The sequence below is a fragment of the Hipposideros armiger genome, unplaced genomic scaffold, assembly GCF_001890085.2.
Source record: "Hipposideros armiger isolate ML-2016 unplaced genomic scaffold, ASM189008v1 scaffold_434, whole genome shotgun sequence".
Lineage (NCBI taxonomy): Eukaryota > Metazoa > Chordata > Mammalia > Chiroptera > Hipposideridae > Hipposideros > Hipposideros armiger.
Window position 1 is genome coordinate 1,456,451 of NW_017731784.1, and position 21,044 is coordinate 1,477,494.

Below are 21,044 nucleotides of genomic sequence, written 5' to 3' on the forward strand. Positions count from 1 at the left end.
CCCCAGTTTCGGCTTTTGTCTCCTCGGCGCTCGCCACGGCCGGACTCCCTCCTCCGCTCCGAAACCAACTGATCCCAGGGCCAGGCCCCCCGCGCCCCCGCGCCGGCCCCGCCCCCCGCGACGCGCCGGTCCCTCCCCCGCGCCCTTCTCTGCTGCTGCCTCCGCCCGGCTGCCCCGCACACTCGCCGAAGCTCCGGGCTCGGCCCGCTCTGCGCAGAGTTGTAGCGGTGGCCGGATGCCAAGTGTAAGTGTAAGTTGCTATGGAAACCCCGACAGAGGCGAGTTCCGAATCCGGAGCGAGACGGAGCCCAGGGCGCTGCCGGATCCGCCCCTCGCATCCCGGCCCGGGTCGTCCGTGCTCTCAGGCCCCAACCCGAGGCCGACTTGAGGTGCTTCTCCTACGGCCCCAGCACCCAGCTCCGGAAATGCCAGGGATGCAGATAGAGCAGAATTTGTTTTCCCTTTGTATTGAGTAAAAACGTGCCAGGTTCTGGTTGCTGGAAGCGCCTAAAACAACAGGAACCCCTGGAAAACCAGGGCGAGCTCCGGGATTTTCGATTAAAGATCGATAGGAAAGTTTTACAAAAAAATTGGAAACCCTGAACAAGCTCTAGCGGTTGGTAAATATCTGCGGGGATTCTGTGGCATCTGCAGCAGCCGTGGGGCTGTAAAGCTGGAGGACAAATGGAAGAAAGAGACAGGAATACTCTTAGCTCCCAGCCCCCACCCCAGACCTTTTCTTCGCCCTGCTGGAATGACCTGAAGGACCACAAGTTACTTTAGTTGGAACTTTTTTCACCATTTCAGTAGAATTGATTCAAGTCTGATTAGTAAATTTCTACTGTGGAAAACGTTGGGACAGTCTAGCTGTTAACAGTGAAACGAGTTTCATGAACTCAGCATTAAAGAGTGTATGGTTACTAGGAGTTGGAGATAATGTTGATTCTTTTTCCTTGAATGATAGTCAATATTTCTGTTTTGCAGGATCTTTTCTCAAGCAGAAATGCATCGAACAACCAGAATCAAGATCACTGAGCTAAATCCCCACCTAATGTGTGTGCTTTGTGGAGGGTACTTCATTGATGCCACAACCATAATAGAATGTCTACATTCCTGTAAGTACAAAGTTTTAGATCTTTTTGTGTCATGTATGTTTCATATTTCATTCCGAAATAGGAAAACTAACAATTCTGCAATCCTTAAGAATGCTAGTACAAAGTGATGAAATTGTTTTCTTCTTACACATTTAGTGACTTTAGGTTAATCATTTAGTAAAACACAAGTATGCAATGTGTAAGTATTCTCAGGATATTAATTTAGTTTAATAGGAAATATCTTTTGGCATTTATCATTTTGCTATTCTCCTTTTCTGCCACTAATTTTAATGTTTAGCGTATAATTTCTGAACATACAAAATGTGTTTCTACTTCTAGTCTGTAAAACGTGTATTGTACGTTACCTGGAGACCAGCAAGTATTGTCCTATCTGTGATGTCCAAGTTCACAAAACCAGACCACTACTGAATATAAGGTAGAAAAATGTTTAAAATCATTGTTTGAAATTGTTATTAGAATTGCATCATTTAGTGAAAGCTACCCTATTTATTTCTTACAGAAAATTTACCCTCAAATCCCTTACCTAATGTATGAGCTTTGTGGTGGGTAGCCTTTAATTTCTTGCCATGTTAATAATAACTAACTTTAAACAAAGTTCAGTGTTATTCAAGTGATTCTAAGGTGTTTAAAAACCATCTTTTGAAAACTGAATTGGTTCTCCATTTTTGCATTGTTTTGTTGACTTCATGACAGGCAAGAGTGAATGTGTTTAAAGTGCTTCCATTCTCTTTATTCTCTTTCATATTAGCTAATTTTGTAACTTAACTCAGTGAAAGCTAAAGAATTTATTTGTGAATGTAAATATTTTTCTACTGACTTAAAAGAGTGCTACTACATGAAGAACTTTTATTTTCATAATTGTTAGTGACAGTTATAGACAGTGTCACAATCAAAATTTTATAGCAACAAGAAAACAGATTCTGTAATTTATGGATATTTTTAGTTTTTGTCATTAATTGATAGTTTACTTTTCTAATTATTTTTCAGGTCAGATAAAACTCTTCAAGATATTGTATACAAATTAGTTCCAGGACTTTTCAAAAGTAAGTAACTTGCTTAAAAAATGAATTTTTGAAAAGTATTCATAGGTTTTATCCACTATACCAAATGCTTAAGTCTTTTTCCCCCCCCTTTAGATGAAATGAAGAGAAGAAGGGATTTTTATGCAGCTCATCCTTCAGCTGATGGTAAACTCTTTGGAGGGGGGAGGACATTTTATTTGGAGGGAAACTTAGTAATTTATTAAATTGAATTTCATCTCAAGTACCACTTTTATTTTCCTACATGTATATAATATTTAATTAAATATTTAATTTTTAAAAATTGAATTTTAAAATGTCTTTATAGCTGCCAATGGCTCTAATGAAGATAGAGGAGAAGTAGCAGATGAAGACAAGAGAATTATAACCGATGATGAAATAATAAGCTTATCCATTGAATTCTTTGATCAGAACAGGTAAATTCTTTAAGAAATGTGTTTTATGCTTATATGTTTATTAGATACATTGTTCCATTAATAAATGATCTGTTTCTTAGATTGGATCGGAAAGTAAACAAAGACAAGGAGAAATCTAAGGAGGAGGTACGTTCCATGTCACAAAAACATGAAACATAGCTTAGATTTTATGTGTATGTTACCCTTTGGAATATTCCAGGGTCAGATGATGCTGTCAGGTAGAAGAAAATTGTCATGTTTGATGTTTAAGAGTGACCTATATCTGATAGTTAATATATGGAATTTATATATCATTATTTTTACAAAATATTTTAAGTAATTAATGTTTATTGCTCTGATATACTTAAAGTTTTTTGTATTATATCAGGAATCTGTTCATTTAGTATTTATAAAAATAGTAAACTTAAAGTATAGTTGAGAATTTATTCACATCCCAGTTTGGGGGATACCTTTTCTGTATTTAGGCAATCTAATTTAAACTTTTTTAAATCTGAAGGTAAAGAATAAAAAAGTTACCTTTCTTAAATGTGTGTAGGTGAATGATAAAAGATATTTACGATGCCCAGCAGCAATGACTGTGATGCACCTAAGAAAGTTTCTCAGAAGTAAAATGGACATACCTAATACTTTCCAGGTATTTACTTTATAGTCTTCATGCATATTATGTAGATCTTTTTTTTAATTCAGTGACTTTTTTCTCTTTGGATTCTGAACCCAAAATACAACAGAAATTTGAAAATTTAATTTAGCACTTACCTTGGAATATCTCAAAATGTTTAGTATGAATTCTGTTTTATGCTATGAAGATAAATCTCTTAATAATTTCAGGAAATATTTCCCCTTATATGAGGTTTTAAGAGGGATTCTTTCTTTGTCCAAATGTTTGGAGAAAATGTTTTTAAAAGCATTTTTGGATTATATTTAGATGACAAAATATATCTAGATTTACCTTTGTTCTTTGTGATATTTAATAATTGAAATATTATTTCTCAATAGATTGATGTCATGTATGAAGAGGAACCTTTAAAGGATTACTATACACTAATGGATATTGCCTACATTTATACCTGGAGAAGGGTAAGTATCATATCTAATACTTGCAGATTATTGTGGTGAACTGTATTTAAAGAATTAAGGCTGACTTTTTTTTTTCCTCTTTTTAACTTTGTAGAACGGTCCGCTTCCTTTGAAATACAGAGTTCGACCTACTTGTAAAAGAATGAAGATCAGTCACCAGAGAGATGGACTGACAAATACTGGAGAACTGGAAAGTGACTCTGGGAGTGACAAAGCCAACAGCCCAGCAGGAGGTATCCCCTCCACCTCTTCTTGTTTGCCTAGCCCCAGCACACCAGTTCAGTCTCCTCATCCTCAGTTTCCTCACATTTCCAGTACTATGAATGGAACCAGCAGTAGCCCCAGCGGTAACCACCAATCTTCCTTTGCCAATAGACCTCGAAAATCATCAGTAAATGGGTCGTCAGCAACTTCATCTGGTTGATACCTGAGACTGTTAAGGAAAAACATTTTAAACCCCTGATTTATATAGATATCTTCATGCCATTACAGCTTTATAGATGCTAATACATGTGACTGTCGTCCAATTTGCTTTCTTTTGTAGTGACATTAAATTTGGCTATAAAAGATGGACTAGATGTGATATTCATATGGACGTTAATTGAAAAGAAAGATTATTCCTAAAAAGAATTGGTTTCTGCAAAGGCAGGCAAGATTTTTTTTCTGTATGTTAGGAAAGGTATGAAATGGTTTCTGTAACCGCTGTTAGGATTTGAAAATATTCTGCAGTGGATATAAACATTGGGCCATAGTTTGTTAATCTCAACTAACGCCTACATTACATTCTCCTTGATTGTTCTTGTTATTAAGCTGTTTTGTGAACCTGTAGAAAACAAGTGCTTTTTATCTGGAAATTCAACAAACAGAAAGAATATGCATAGAATAATGCATTCTATGTAGCCATGTCACTGTGAATAAGGATTTCTTGCATATTTAGCCATTTTGATTCCTGTTTAATTTTTACTTCTCTGTTGCTACGCAAAACCGATCAAAGGAAAGTAAACTTCAGTTTTACAATCTGTATGTCTAAAAGCGGGTACTACCGTTTATTTTACTGACTTGTTTAAATGATTCGCTTTTGTAAGAATCAGATGGCATTATGCTTGTTGTACAATGCCATATTGGTATATGACATAACAGGAAACAGTATTGTATGATATATTTATAAATACTATAAAGAAAATATTGTGTTTCATGAATTCAGAAATGGTTGTTAAAATTCTCCCAGCTGGTTCGACCTTTGCAGATACCCTACATTTGAGCCTCATGGGCATAGAATATTTTTAATATGGATATTTAATTCTAAAGTCGTTTTCCATTGGAAGCAATTGGCAAATCATAATACTGACTTTCTCTAGTGATACATGTTTACTTTTAAAATATATTGTTGCAGTAAAGAAAAACTTTTAAGTAATTTGGAAATAGTGTCTTCATTTCCCATTGCTTATGATGAATAAATGTGTTTTTAAAATGCATATTGATCACTATAATCCTAAAACAAATTTTTAAGTAAACCAGCAAGTTGCTGGAAGAAGGCATTTTATCTAAAATTATTTTAATATGTGGTATAGCAGTAATTTCAAATTTAAGACTTGCTTTTACAGTTATAAACAATGGCATATGCCATCTCCCTAATGTCTGGAAATAGAAGCAATTTATTATGAGCTTCTATAGGTATTAATTTTTAAATAGAGTGAGCATGTTGAATTTAAAATACGAATAACCCCAACAACTTTCAGTTTGTGTTTTGCTTTGGTCGAACTTGGTGTGTGTTCACCCATCAGTTATTTGTGAGGGTGTTTATTCTATATGAATATTGTTTCATGTTTGTATGGGAAAATTGTAGCTAAACATTTCATTGTCCCCAGTCTGCAAAAGAAGCACAATTCTATTGCTTTGTCTTGCTTATAGTCATTAAATCATTACTTTTACATATATTGCTGTTACTTCTGCTTTCTTTAAAAATACAGTAAATGAAGTTTTATGAAACCACAAAATACATATATTTTTATTTTGACCTAAATTTGTACAGCCCCACTGTAAGTGTTGTTTCTAATTATAGATGTAAAATTAAATTTCATTTGTACTTGGGGGGAAATCCAGTGAAAAGGATATTCATTTAGAAAATAGCTAAGATTTTAATAAAAATTTGATATGAAAAGCACAATGTGCAGAAGTTTTAGAAACCCTATTGTGGATAACAAGTAAAAGCTAAAGAGAATCAATCCATTGCTGTCTTAAATAGTGATGTTGCTAAGAAGTACATGATTTGATTTGTATAATTGCTTGAAAGCCCAATTGAAAGATGTATCTGTTTATTTACTCTCTAATCTTTGAAGTAAAAATTCCCCATGTTTGCCAATTTTGGTGAATTTAACTCGTTTTTCTAGGCCTCAAGGTTTTCATGATGTTATCTAAGACAAAAAAGAGTTCATGGAAGTTTCAAGTGGCATTTTCACTTTGGATGGTCATGTGTATAAAAAATGAAAAACTATTTTTCAAAGGCTAGAAACTTCAAATGCTAGTGGACTGTCATTTGACTTAACACAAAACCAAGTTGTAAGATCAACATGGAACTTAGACTTTACATCTCAACCTTTTTATGGTGGACCTTTGCATTTATGGCTTAACACTTATACTTGAAAACATGTCTATTTATTTTATTTGAAAGAGGGTGTTTTTCCTTACTCAATTTGAAAATTGCTTAAGCGTTAAAGGATATTTCAGCTAAAATTTGTCTTAATAAAACAGAAGAAAGATTACAATGTTTTGCGTTCTCCCAGAATCAGCCATCAGAGTTCTGACAAGATTTAAAAGTTTAGCTAAACTACCACTTAAAAAAATTCCAACCAAAAATCCATATCAAAGCTGTTAACTTTGTAACTCAGCCTTAAAAGTCGGGTACATGAAAAGTTGGCTTAAGTTTGGCTTTTGCTTCTGAAAAGTATTCTAGAATTCTATAGCACAAAGTTAGTGCTAACAAAATACTTCACAGAAAATGCCTAAATTGATTTCACAGATTTTAACTTAAATACAGAAAGAATGAGGCTGGTTGCTGTTGTGTAAATAGTGATCCCTCTTGCTTTACACATGCATACTACTTTACAAGTACTTTGTGGTTTTAAAATTGCCTGCCGTTAATTGGACTAAGTTGAAAAAAAGAAAGTTGCCTACAGTTGACTTAACCCACCAACCATTTTGCTTGTTTCCATGTATGTGCAAATGTTGGGGTCTCTGGAGGTATGCAGCAGGCAGAGTAAACTGGTACGGGCTTTTCTTCATCCTTTCCTCTTTCTCTTTTTCCAGTATTTGGAGTTTTAGTTCATTTGTGAAAGTCTTCCGTTACACTCGTATAGGCCTACCAAGATAAAAGTTTTGTTATGAAATTATATTGGGAATTTAATAGGAACCCATGTGACATACTACTTGCACTGGCCAACAAGATATGAACATGTTTGGTTTTTAAAAAATAGCTTAAGGTAATCTTTTGAGGGGATGGGATTTTACTTTTAGAAACTATACAGGGAACCTAGTCTCAGGATCTTGGGGTGAAGGAAATGTTATTTTTTTTCATTTTTATATTTTAAAGGTTTGATAAATATATCTTTTTCTTTTCATTACACCTGGAATGACAGTTGGAAATTCTGATTTAGTTTAGTGCTTCCCCCATACAGTCTAACTCATATTTTATCCAAAACCAAACATCTTGATGAAATTACACTTAAAATGAACATTTTTTTTAAAACGTATATACTTTTAAAGACATTTAATGGTGCAAAGAGTACAGAACGCAGTTCCAGAATAAGGCTCTTGGGTTAGGTAATGTCATTTCATTTGAGGATGTTTCTTCAAATATAAAATTAACAGTACAACAGGTGATTCACTGTAAAAAAATTTCTAACTCCTCCAAGATAAAACCTTCAACTAAACTGGTACTACAGAATTCATATGGACGGGCCCTTTACAAGAGAAAGTCGCCTATTGAAGCCTCCCAGTAAATCAGACTTGGGAAATACCACGCTAAGACCTTGAGCCTGTAGATTTTGCAAATCTCAAGATCGTCCAGTTTTGATTATGAAAGTCTCCGAAAATGTTTACACAGTCGAGTGTTTCCTGTTTCCGCAGTTAATTTTTTTTAACGTTTTTTTCTTCTTTTGGTTCTTGAAACGGATTTCCTTTATTTGCACCAGTTTCTTTTTCTTAGTGTGCAATTTCTAGAGGTCTCATAAAGACTTGACTATCAACTTTTGTCTTCATCAAGTCGTCGGCATCAAGTTATTTATCCCTGGAAAGGCTACTCTAAGATCCTTGTGGGTTTTCTGAAGAAGTTCAAGTGCACGTAGAAAACTCATCCCGAAGTCTCTTTTAACCCTCCAAACAAATAGTAAGCACTCAAAAACTTCCAGGGAACGAGTTAAATTACTCCCCTTCTTTTAACTCGTCTTAAAATATCCCTTCCAGAGACTATCAAAGGAATTTCCCCCGCATAGCAGGTGTTCTCTCAGAATCACCTACATTTCAACAGAAATATTACTTCTTGCTCTGATTGTTAGATGTCATCACAATATCCAAACTTCACAGAGAACGTAATTTCTAAGTACCGATTCGGCACTCGCCAACGCTCTGTCCTCCTAACTTAGCTAGAACCCAAGTTGAGAGGACTTGTAAGGCTTAGGACCAGAGTACTCGAGAAACGCGTCGAAAATTGAGATGGAAGGAATGAAAACATTACAGCGATGGGAAAGGAGGTCACTGGAAATAAAGAAGTCTGCCCAAGGACTAGTATTCAGTCTCAATACCCCCAAGAGTTAAAGACAAACAACGCCAAGACAGGTGCGCATTGCGCGGCTTGGAAGATAAAGCCAGGGGCGAAGGTAACCAGGATGGAAAGACCAACGGCTTTCAAAATAAAAAGGCTTTTTATGTTCCGGTGCCTGCTGGAAAGGGCACAGGATGCCCGCCTGGAGAAAGTGACCTTCCTTCCCAGAAAGCGTTAGGCTTCCAAAAAGGACACTTTAGGAGGAAAGCGCCCTTCTCCCGGTCCTTAGTTTTAACTAGTAGCTCTCCAAGGAGTGCAAAGAGCCACAGCTCAGACCTCCGGGATCCCGCACGCCGCGGGGGGCTCGGCCTGGCCCAGCGCGAGCCCCGGCGATCGGGCACCGGGAGGCCATTTTGCGCCTGCGCCGCTCGCCTCGCGCGGCGCTCGGCTCGGTGGATTCGCCTCCCGCCAAATTTGAAAGCAAGATTCTCAGGCCTTGCGAGGCTTGTCTGGCGGGGAAACGAAATCGTTTCTCCAAAGTTGGAGCCCGTCGCGACCGGCGGCAACAGCGGGGTGCGCGTGGCCTCATAAGGTGGCCCTCCTCGGGCCGAAGGCGTCTTCGCCGGGTGCGACAGCAGCGGGTCCGCCCTGCCGCCGAGGCGGGGCGAGCAGCCCCTGGGCCGCGTGCTCAGCGCCTACAGGAAGCGGACCCGCCGCCGGGCCGACCGCGGCTTCACCTGCAAAGCCCGGAGAAGCTCGTTCCTGATGGGCCATGCCATGTCATCGCCTCGCTCTGCCCTCTTCCTGCTTTAAATCCTATGCCCTTTCTCCTTCGATAACGAAGTGTTGGGGTTGGGGTGTTTGGTGGATAGATTGTAAACTAAAAAAACCCAAAATATAAAACCGCCCTGTTGAGGGTTCCCAAAGGCTGCGCTTCGTGGGCAGTGACTGGGAAGAGCCACGGAAGAAGGTCCTCCAGTTGAGCTTGTTGGATGGGTAGAACAGGCTCTAATTCCCCTGCGGAGAAAACCTGACCTGGTGACAGTGCCCAGAAGTGGGTGACCGCGCGACAGGACCCAAAGGCAACGCCTTAAATGGGTCTCAGGGCAGAGCGAACCTGGGAGGTCCGGCACGCTCACCAGCCCCGGCGCCCTCACGACCCTGGCGGGGCAGAGGAACGGGCAGTCCAAGGTTGGGGTGTCGCTTCCTCAAGCCGCGGGGACACAGCTGGCTTCCTGCAGAGCCCGCGCTTACCTGATCCCCAGGGTCTAAACATCTCTCTGACCCAGGAGTCCCACGTGCACCCACAAACCGGGAGAGGGAGGAGCGACTTGGGGAGGAGGGTCGGGGTAACGGCAGAGAAGTGAAAACGGCCTAAAATGGGCGACGCCGGGCAAGTCCTCTTTATCAGTGCAGCCGACTGCAGGAGCCGCCATTTGGTGGCGGATTTCGGTATTTCACTAGCACGTTGTGCTGAACGTCACAACTGGCTTGTCTACGTGGCATGATCGTTTTTAAACCGCGGTTTTCAAAAATGCAAATTTCCCCGGAGGTTCCCCCCCACCCCCAACGGTGAATCCCTCCCCCGCTCCCAGGGGAAGGCTCCGCGGCTCGGTGCTCCCTTTGACCCCGGCGGGGGGACCTTTCCTCGGGCCGACACCGGCCTCGCGCGTTCCAGCCCCGCACAGACCTCACGGGGTCTTTTCCTCCTCGTTTCTCCGAGACTGGGGAGATTCCGAGCCCGCGGGTTTCCTCTCCTCAGGGAGGAGAACCCCATTTCCTTGGGGTCGCGATGGGCATTGTCTCTTCGCCGGCCCGCGTCTCCCGCCTCACACCTCTCAGCTGGGAGGCGGGGAAACCGCGAGCTGGGCCTGGCGGGCAGAACGCCCCCCGACGAGAGGCGGCTCCTCCGGGAGCGGCGGGTGGGGCGCCCGCACTCGCGCTCCCGGCTTTGCCCGGAGCCCTCCTGAGACCGGGAAAGCTAGACACCTCTGTGCACTGCCCGGTGTCCCACCCCGATCGCCGAGTCTTCGAGGGTATCCATTAAAAGCCCCCGGAGGCGTGAGGTGCCTACCGAGTGCAGAACAAAGGGCTGAGGGGTGAAGGTGAGGCGGGTTCGCGCAAGCGGCTGCCCGGCTCCGAGTCGCGGGTGAGGGCGAGCAGGGCGGACTCTGGGTCTGGAAAGGAGCCGGAGGGCGCTCTGCGGGGTCCACGGCCCTCGCCTCCTCCGCGGACGCCGAGTGAACCCAGTCTTCGAACCCCAGCTGCCATATTGCATTCACGGAGGGCGTCAGTCACTGGGCGCTCCCGAGGTAGCGACACTCCCAAACCCAGAGCCCTTTGGCCCTTCGTGCGGCGCAGCTGCGGTCGAGGCTGGAAGGGACCGCAGGGTGCGGGCGTGAGCGAGAGCCCCGCGGGCAGCTGGGCCCGCGCGGCCACGGCGCCTCAGCCGCTTCCCCTCACCACCTTCCTTCCAGGGGCTGCGGGGCTGCGCGCTCCGCGGAGGCTCGGTTGCTAGTAGCAACCACACGACGGCGATTTGCAGCCCGGGCCGCCGCCGCCGCCGCCGCCGCCGGTACCGGGTGCAGCATTTACAACTCTGAGGGTGGCCCTTGCTGACATCTCTCGCCCCCGCCCTGGGTGCTCATCTTCCAGGACCGGACCCTTAGCTATGCTCAAAAGCCAGCTACCCGGCTTGGCCCTGCCCCCACGCAGACAATAGGGGAGCTGGGAGCGCACTCGGCTGCGCGCGCCGCACTGATCAGGCACCTGAGCCCCCGAGATAGGGGACCTTTGCTTAGTCCCAGCCCCAGGTGCCCTCGTCTCCACCTTGAGCCGAAATTCTTTGTCAATGGCTAGTCCATTAGAAAGCTTTTCTTGGCATTAGAAATAAGGATGGTGGTAAAGAAAGAAGTCAAGACCAGACGCCCACTCCCTTTTTGGTAACATCCACACAAAGAAGAGCTTGTGGTTTGTGTCTGCTGTTGGTAATGGTGGCTTTCCTCTGGGTTAGGCAAACGCTATCGTCTCTCTTCTTTGTCTACCACGAATATTTTGCACAAAATCCATAATATAGCCATTCGTGTTAGCTCAAACATTGCATCCAGATACTTGTTCTTTTTATACAGAAGTGTATGGAGCACTCCCCCCCACACACACTCCTTCATTTCATTTGATGAACCACATCACCCCTTGGCAGTGCGGACTGAGTGGTTTGACACACAAAGAAAATGATTGACGTTAACCCTTACGAATCTCTTTGCCTTTTCTATTCTTTGTGGTTCTAGGACACTGATTTAATTTTTAAGAGAACTCTTGTTAGTGTTTTAAACAGGTTTTTATTTAAGAGAAATCTTCAGGGTACACAGCAAAGTCTTTTATTTAGCGAGTAGGATAACTCCGGAAATATGTGTACTGCCAAATTTCTTTGCTCTTAATAATTGTCCTGGCTTTAAGTAGTTATTGTTAGTTGGATGTTCTTCATGGATACAAATTTCATGTAAGACACAGATGTGCTGAAATTTCTAAGTTTAAAGCTCCTTGAGGACAAGCACCTGTTTTATTTATCTTTGTATGCTCTGGAGTCCTTTCAACATAACTCAACAAATATTTGTTGAATTTCCAGAGGATTCTAAAAGTTCAACAACCATACTTAGAAAAGAAAAACTTACTACTATAGAGCTTGGGTATCTTTAATGAACTCAATGGAAAGGTAAATATTTCTAGGCTAGTGGTAATAATCAGATATCCTTGTTCATGCTTATTTTTACCTCATTATATTTCAAATGTGGTAGATTGTACTAAAGAAGATCTGACAGATGTTCCCAGAATTCTAAAAATGGTAAGTTGTATAAAACAATTTGTAACTTTGCTATTTTCCCACCAAAAGTGTCTGAAAACTGGTTAATAGCCATAAGATGAGATTTTAATGTGACTTTCATACTTTTATAGACCACAACATGGCATTAACTACCTATACAGTTCAAGGGGAACACTTAAGGTGCTAGTATTGAATATTGCAAATCTATTAAGATGATGCATCTTGAAATATCCTATTTAATTGAAATAAACTTTAAAATATACTGAGAGTAGTTAATATGTCTTAATCATATCTGATGGTAAACGCAAATCAACATGCCTGCTAAAATGACTCTTAGGTATGATGTTATAAAAGGGGTTCACCTTAAAGCTTCACAAAAATGTCAAGTTCATTAAATAAGACAGTTTACTTCAAAGAAGTTAGCACAACTTGGTTCCTGGAGGCAACATAATGACCTGTAGCTTGCCCAAACACCCCCACCACCACCTTAAAAATAGGAAAGCAAGGCTTTAGTGAAAAGTTCCTTTCTATGGTCTTTCAAGAAAGAAAAGCTCCAACAACTTGCTTTGGACCAAGTTAAAGAGATTATCTTCCTTTTTCATTACCACTGTGTCTTTCAATGAATTGAAGGATGAGATCAAAGTGCATTCATATTCATGTGAATTATCGCTATTGACTTGAATAATGATGGATTTCATTGTTTTATTTAAACTGAAACCAGAAATGCTGCTGCTTTTGAGTCTACACCCCTAAGGCTGTAGAATTTCTTCTGTGAGGACTCAAAAGCCAAGCAATTAGGTCTGACAACCACGTCATTTCCATAATGTACTTCCATACAGAGGACTTTTTTATTGGAATTGGTTACATTTCTATAGAATCTTACCATGCAACTTTTGACTCCTTTCCAACTTCCTCAACAAAACTCCTAAGTTCAATAAACACACTTCTAAAACACTGAAGTATAAATTGTACTGGGAAGAGAGTAATGTTTAGAAAGCATCTAGCTGTTCATGAATCAGAAAATTAATCTTATCAGTAATTAACTCAGGAGAGTGTTTTTGCTTTGAACATGGTTCATTAGTTTGTTTTCTAATGTAACTGAAGAACTCAGAGTAAGCTTGGGAAAATGTGTTTACCAGCTGTTTCTTTCTAAATATGTCTCATGACAATTTTCTTAAAATATTTTCACTTGGGTTCTCTTCAAACTATCCCCTCATTTTCTAAAGAGAATGAGGTAATGAGATCCAATGGACCCCACTCAATTTTATCAAGTGATCATTCTGCTCAAGATATTCATCTATTAAAATTGTTGTTCCTTTTGAGAACACTTTTAAGAAAATTAATTACAAAAAAGTAAAACTTACAATAGAATGATATCAGCAACTTAAAAAAAGACTTAAGAAAATGCATTTTCATCAACTTTAATATACACAATTCATGTAGGCTCTCTAAACTTAGAGAGAGACTCAAGTGCAGCACAAGTCTATTATACTATCATGGTCTGCAATGGGTTCTGGGAATACCCTTTCCCAGAAAGATAATTGATACCAGTTATTTGTATCACTCTTAAATATTTGCCATGCATCTAGAGCATTATGTTTAAGCATCACATTTTTTAAAAATCAGGGTTTTTTTTTATCTCACTGTGCTACAAGGTGTCTCTATCTTCACTGTCTCTATTTGGTGTACTTAGTATTTGCAAGGCACTCTTTAAACCAAGAATCTGTAAGTTTGCTTTTCTTTAGGATTTGATCATAAACATACTGGCATTATTTGTATACTTCCAAGTGTTTATTTGTAAATTTCCAATACCTTTACCCTTGAGTTATAATTAAAATAAGCGATTAGGTATTATTTCACTAGGAAAAAAAGCACTCCTAAAACAAAAAGCCTTTCTTTATAATTCATTTCCTGTCTTACTAATGGGGAAAAGTATTAGTATGTTCTTCTAATAGGTGGTCATTAATCTTTTCTTATGTTTTTCATATGACGAAAATCTTTATTCTTTCATATAAAGAAACTTTATTTTCCACTTTAAAAAATACATATGGGTTAACGCTGGAGTAGGAGGCAAATTAAAGTAATCCAGCTTTAGCAGTCTTCAGTCAGGTGTTTCCTCTGAAATATCAAAAAAATGAGATAACAGGAGTTGCAAACTGTCGTGCAAGTATCTCCTCTTAAAGAAGGAGAGTCTGTGGTATTGCGTCTTGCAATGTAGTCTACACGTTAGCAGAACTCACTCTCCGCTCTGATAATCTCTGTGGGACACGCAGAATGGATAAACAGCCTATGCTATTTTTGTGGAAGCAGAAACCTTGACAACCCTCTCTCTGTACTTTTGCAATATTTTCTAAGAGTCAGAGCATACAGTCGATTATTCTTCAGAGTAATCAATAAGCAAGGAGTTTCGGCTTGGGACTTGAGAAAGCGAAATGACGTAAAAAAATGAAACTCGCACATGCGCAGTGAGGTGCAGCTTTTTTTTTTAATCAGCGTTTGGCTCCTCACCCAGCCTCTGGGCTCCGGCCTGTGCGGCTGGGTGTAGGGAGCTGGCTGATGTAAGGTGGTGCAGGGTTCCCACACCCCACTCCGGGCAAAGGGCGTCTAGAGCCCCTCCCTCCCACCCCCCAATTCCTTGCCTCTCCACAGAGCGCTCATTTCATAAGTCCCGGGAGGAGTGGGGAGTCGACCGTGGCGAGATTTTCTGGCTGCGCCAGCGCTTCGGGGCCCCAGCTCCCGGGTCCCGGTCTCCGCCCGCTCCAGGCGCGCCCCTGTGGGTCAGCAGCACCGCGGCCAGGACCTCTCCGCGGCGGCCCGCGCGGGGTGAGGCTCCTGCAGGCGGCCTGGCCGCGGAACCAAAGCGAAAGGGCAGAGGCCTTCNCCGCGGTGCCGCCCGCTCCACCGTGTGTCCCTGCGGTGTTCGAGCAGTACCAGAAAGCCCGGACCCAGTTCGTGCAGATGGTGGCAGAGCTGGCGGCGGGCGCCCCGACGGCTGGCGGCGGGAGCCGGGTACCGCGGTGCCGCCCGCTCCACCGTGTGTCCCTGCGGTGTTCGAGCAGTACCAGAAAGCCCGGACCCAGTTCGTGCAGATGGTGGCAGAGCTGGCGACCAGACCCCAAAACATCGAGACCCTGCAGAACGCGGGTGAGCCCTCCCCCCCCCCCCGAGCCCGCCTCCACTCTCACACCCGGCACGGTGTCCCCTGGTGCCTTGGCCTCGCTCTGCGCCTCGAGTCCTAGTCGCCCCAGGTCCTCGGCCCTGCCTCGCCCCTCACGCGGACCCCTGCCTCCTCACCGCCCAGTGTCTCCTTGCCTCTCCCTCCTAGCCCCGCGTCCCCGGTGCTACCGACGCCCCTCAACGCTCTCCTTACCCCGGCTCCTGCCTCTATCCCCGCTCCCCTGTCTGCTGAGCTTTGGAGACGGCGTCCCTAAATTCCTCCAATCTTCTGCGAGGGCAGTAGAAGCATTCAGTCTCTTTAGCGGGACTTCAGGGGTGAGACCGAGAGGGTTCAGCTTCCGCATTGGTGTGAGAGGGGGCCCACGTCCCTATTTCCATCTTTATCGCAACCAGAAAAGTGTCAGTTGAAAGTCAAAGCTAAACGAATTGCCTGGAAGTCATTTTACGTGAATGGGAATCTACCCTAATCAGACCTATTTTATCCGGGTGCCGTTGCATGTCACCCTGCCTTTGATCACCTTCGACTTCTTCACACCAAAGGAATTCCAGAGCAGTTGCCACATTATTTCTCATTTTTGCAGTAGTGAAAGAGCAATGATATGCTTGAATATTTTCCAAGAGATTCAAAGTAGGTAAAGACCTTGCTTTGACAAATCCTTCTGGTGTTCACATTTTACCCTTCAATCCGAACTCAGGCAGACTCTATAGAGAGAGGAGGAGTGTGTGTGTGATTTGCTTCTTATCTATTAACATAAAGAGAGACGATAATGGTGGTTCCTTCTCTCTCTCTCTCTCNTCTTAAAGAAGGAGAGTCTGTGGTATTGCGTCTTGCAATGTAGTCTACACGTTAGCAGAACTCACTCTCCGCTCTGATAATCTCTGTGGGACACGCAGAATGGATAAACAGCCTATGCTATTTTTGTGGAAGCAGAAACCTTGACAACCCTCTCTCTGTACTTTTGCAATATTTTCTGGGAGTCGGAGCATACAGTCGATTATTCTTCAGAGTAATCAATAAGCAAGAAGTTTCGGCTTGGGACTTGAGAAAGCGAAATGACGTAAAAAAATGAAACTCGCACATGCGCAATGAGGTGCAGCTTTTTTTTTTTTTTTTAAAGCAGCGTTTGGCTCCTCACCCAGCCTCTGGGCTCCGGCCTGTGCGGCTGGGTGTAGGGAGCTGGCTGATGTAAGGTGGTGCAGGGTTCCCACACCCCACTCCGGGCAAAGGGCGTCTAGAGCCCCTCCCTCCCACCCCCCAATTCCTTGTCTCTCCACAGAGCACTCATTTCATAAGTCCCCGGAGGAGTGGGGAGGCGACCGTGGCGAGATTTTCTGGCTGCGCCAGCGCTTCGGGGCCCCAGCTCCCGGGTCCCGGTCTCCGCCCGCTCCAGGCGCGCCCCTGTGGGTCAGCAGCACCGCGGCCAGGACCTCTCCGCGGCGGCCCGCGCGGGGTGAGGCTCCTGCAGGCGGCCTGGCCGCGGAACCAAAGCGAAAGGGCAGAGGCCTTCTTTACCTCGCCCCCGCCCCCACCCCGGCAGACACGGGCGCTGCGGGACCCGCGGCCCCTTCGCTCCGGGTCTCAGACCCGTGGCCCGTGGGGGCTGCGAGGTAGCCGGAGAGGGACTTGCCCCGCTCGCTCGCTCGCACCTCGGGCCCGCGCCCGCCGCGCCCCCGGCCCGCCCTCCGTCCCTCCTGCGCCCCGGGCCCTGCCTCCCCCGCGCCCTCTTTTCGGCCTAGCCCGGCGACTCGTGGCGGGGGCCTCGTGGGGTTCCGACCAAATCGCAGCCTGAGCCCAGGCCCAACTTGTACCCGGCACCCCACTCCCGCTAGAAACTGCGAGGAGAGCGCGGAGGCGCTCTTTGGGGTTCTGGAAACTTTGGGATGAAGGCAAAGCTGTGGACGTCCCGGGAGGACGACGTCTTTCCCTTCCTCTCGGGCCCCAGCACCCCCGTGAACACTGAATGCAGTTGTCTGCCACGGCCAGCCCACGACACGCGGGGACCCTCCTGTGTCCAGCTTTGCGGCGTCGGCCTGGAACCTTCCGCTCGGGGGTGGCAGGACTCGCACCTGTGCGGGCCTCGTCCTCCCCGTCGTGGCCCGGATGCGGGCGTGGTGGGCTCTAGGGGTGGAAAGTTTCCTGTGGCACCTCCCATCTTTGTCTCTTGTGTGTCCTGTACTCATAAGAAGGTGGGGAGGGAGTAGCACCCACCATCTCCGAGACGAGTCCAACAAAGCCAGGAGTCTCAGGGTGGCGGGTCAGGGCGGTGTTGAGAGGGAGTGGCTGACGGGCTTCAGTGGCCGGGCGCTTAAGAGGTTTGTGTCCGGTGACAGGGGGTTTGGGTACAATTTTTAAGGAACACCCATGTAAGTCTTTAGAAAGAAGATATTCAACACACACACACAATCCAAGTAGCGATAATTTAATTTTTATCAGTGTCCCATTGCCTTAGAAAATGTCATGCTGTATTTCAGACTTCTACCTTAGAAGCATCAGTTTTTAGTATCAATCACTTTATGTTAAATGGTGCCTTTGAAGGTGAAATTAATCGTGTGTGGAATCCTTCTGACGACTGTTGACTTTTGGAGTGGAAAAGATGCTTTCAATCTCTGCATCCACTGAATCAGTGGAAAAGGAAGCCATATACGGGTGTACCTTTAGAACTTTGGGGCCAACTAAATCACTGTCATGTTAACATTTTATTGGCCTTAACGCTAAAAAAAACCGTAAAGACTTTAAAGTTTAAAATGTAGAGTTAAAAAGGCTTGAAAAACAAAGAATTGGAAATAAGACTCAAACACAAAGCATAGAAATGGTGATTGTCCCTTCCTGGATGGAAGTGTCCGAGTATCTCCTGCTCTGTTGACAAACTTGATGGCACAATTGGATGGTCTGCTCAGACCTAAATGTAAAATCCTGACGTTTTTCTCCAAAGAGGGTCAATGCAATATTTAAGATGTCATATGTTTGCTTTCCTCATTATAGATAATATTTTGAGTCCAACACTTGGTTATATATAGGTTATGTAGTGCCTTTGTATTTAAATCAAGTATGTAAATATTGGAGTTATTTCAGTAATTTTAGATGAGGTGTTGGCAAACTTTTAGATTGTGTTCTCATAACTTGAACAATTACAAGCAATTGCCAAGTGAATGCCTATTTAAATACTAACACTATGTTTCAATTCTTTGGGAGAGGAGGGAAGGAGATTTCATATCTAGATAATTAAACTCAGCTAATTTTTCTTATAAACAAGAAGCCTTTTGTTATTTAAGTTATGTTTTAGATAGTCTCACCTCTTCACATAGGTTACCCTAAGTCTTTGCTCCCAAAGCACTTACAGTTCTTAGAGAAATTATAGCCCTTAAAACAGGGCATGCTGCAGTATAAGCTTGTTGAATGAATACTTTATTTACATGTCTATTTCCCACTAGATATCATGTCCTAGAAGACAGGCACATTCTGATATTAGCAGTGTCTGGCACATATCGTTATTTAATATGTGTTTCACTTGATGGAGGAATATGTATACACACACATATTTCAGTTTGATTCACCTCAACAGCAGTTTTAAAATGTGGATGTTAATATCTAATTACCACATATAAAGCTTTAATTTTTTAAATTCAGCTAGGAACAGAGGAAAAAATACATGTATGTTAAAATTAACAAAGTTTATTTTAGGCATGTGTATATATATATATTCCCATAATAACAGGATTTTCTGAATTGCCAAAGCACATTTTTAAAGAGAAAAATAACAGAATTTTAAAACTGGCTTTATACTGATGTCTTTTTGAGTCTCATTTTCATACATAGAAGGATTGAAGGCAAAGATGATTTCGAAGTTACACATGATTAGCTTTTTACAAAAGAGGCAAAGTCTTCCAAATAATCTCTCATGGAAACATTTTTACAAGTTGTTCAGATATGTTTCATTCTCAATCAAATGTGTAATATATCAAGTACTTTGTATATCTATATTTAAAGTAAGCTGGTACTTTAAGAACTTTAAGTAATCTTAAATAGTACTTAAAAGATATGCTGAAATATCCCTTTAAACAGTTTTCTTTCTCACTGCTTAACTGTTAGAAGTATGTATGTGATCATGGGGCATTCAATTAACTTTGTAAAACAGAATGACATTCTAAAGTTAGGAATTGAAAAAGTGGGTCAGGAAATATAGATTGGCTTTCTTGTCAGTAAAAGTAATCTGTTGCTATATTTTATATTAGAATTGCTAACCATTTATATGTATATTATGATCATTCTGTTACATTTATCCATTTAATTTGAAAGACTTCTAAAAGAAAAAAATAGACTAAAGAGCAAGAATCTAGTTTCTTTAACTTGTCCAATTCCAGATATAAATTAGGAATCCTATGTTGTATTTTATTAGGAACAATACAATTTAACCCACAGACATTGTCAATGATAGATTCTCAGATCTATAGTTAAAAGTAATTTAGATAGCATTCGATTTTAAGTTTTCAAACTTTGTAGCATTCCATAAATAGACTTATATTCATAGCTTTAGCCCTTCCCCTCGGCCCACTCCCCAACCCCCACCCACCACCATTGAGCTCTTACCTCAACGCTTTTAAAATAGAAAAAACATAGTAAAACAATTACTAAAAATGGCAGCTGTTGTAGCTTGGGAGTTTGAATTGCTTAAGGACTGAAACCAATTATGGAAACTTTTAGCTTTAAGGGGATTTTGTTTTTTTTCATAATTCAACAAGGAACTGAAAGCAAAATTACAATGAAGGTTTATTTGCAATTTTAATTATTTGCTCAATCTGTTTCCCCCCACATCTCGAAAGACATGGGAACAGACAAAAACTTTAATTTTAAAGGACCTTAGGGAAACATGGAGGTCAATGTGCAACTTAAGCCTCACAGTTAAGGGACTGGAGGTATCACTGGCTTCTGAACTGGAGCCAGACAGGCACCTGCTCCGGGGGCAGCAGGGACCCGCCTGAACACACTCCTCTCTCTGATTGCAGGTCCATTCTCCTACTATTTGGGGCTCCACAAAATATCAGGACTTTATCAGAGAGCTCAAATCAAGATCTCCAAGATTATTTTATAGGACTCACCCCAAATATGAGAACCAGTTAAGTTGCACCCTCCCTTATATTGAAGATGAGCTATCAAGACGTTTCCTGTCTTGGTACTACTCAGCAGCAGGTGTGTGTGGTTATCTACTCCATACCTGGTGAAATTGTAGTTTCTGATGGAGAAACATTGAAAATTGACACCTGTCATTGAAACATTTGGCATACTGTTTTCAGGGAAGCTAGAAACCAGCGATAGACTGACTACTTAATTTTTGTTAAATGAGACCGGGTAGAGTTAAAGGTAGATAAGCTAGGGAAGTCCGCTTAAGATCATTTGAATTAAGACTTTCCAGGTAAAGATTTTCTTTCCCCCCTCTTTTTTTTGAAAATGTCATTAAGCAACAAAATGCAGCCTAAATTTAAAAGGCAAAGTCAAATGTTTAAAAATCACATAAAAGTGAGGAAACAGCAAAGCTAGTAGCAACAGGAGAAAGTCAGAAAAGACAGGACATTTATCATATTGTTTCCTCGTCTGCTTTTCTTGTTGAATCTCTAGGAGTGCTTATTAAATGCTTTCAATAC

The 21,044-nt window shown here is 42.6% G+C and overlaps 2 protein-coding genes across 3 annotated transcripts in view; both read left to right on the top strand.

Moving 5' to 3' along the window:
* Positions 1-164: 164 nt before the first annotated feature.
* Positions 165-5,775, top strand: BMI1 (BMI1 proto-oncogene, polycomb ring finger). 2 transcript variants are annotated; one of them, XM_019665149.1, is made up of 10 exons: positions 165-244; positions 985-1,115; positions 1,434-1,530; positions 2,103-2,158; positions 2,252-2,302; positions 2,463-2,571; positions 2,652-2,697; positions 3,107-3,205; positions 3,568-3,648; positions 3,743-5,775. In XM_019665149.1, exons 2-10 carry the CDS (start codon positions 1,004-1,006, stop codon positions 4,070-4,072), a joined length of 981 nt encoding a protein of 326 aa, XP_019520694.1. In that variant the 5' UTR covers positions 165-244; positions 985-1,003; the 3' UTR covers positions 4,073-5,775. The 2 variants fall into 2 exon arrangements, with proteins under 2 accessions (XP_019520694.1, XP_019520693.1); XM_019665148.1 differs by having other exon boundaries at positions 179-250.
* Positions 5,776-15,221: 9,446 nt separating this feature from the next.
* The window catches only part of LOC109394747 (sperm-associated antigen 6-like), a 63,988-nt gene continuing 58,165 nt past the window's right edge, over positions 15,222-21,044 (top strand). Inside the window, 1 exon segment of the mRNA XM_019665129.1 lies at positions 15,222-15,371. Within this exon segment, the coding sequence (XP_019520674.1) occupies positions 15,317-15,371 (55 nt within the window). The 5' untranslated portion in view covers positions 15,222-15,316.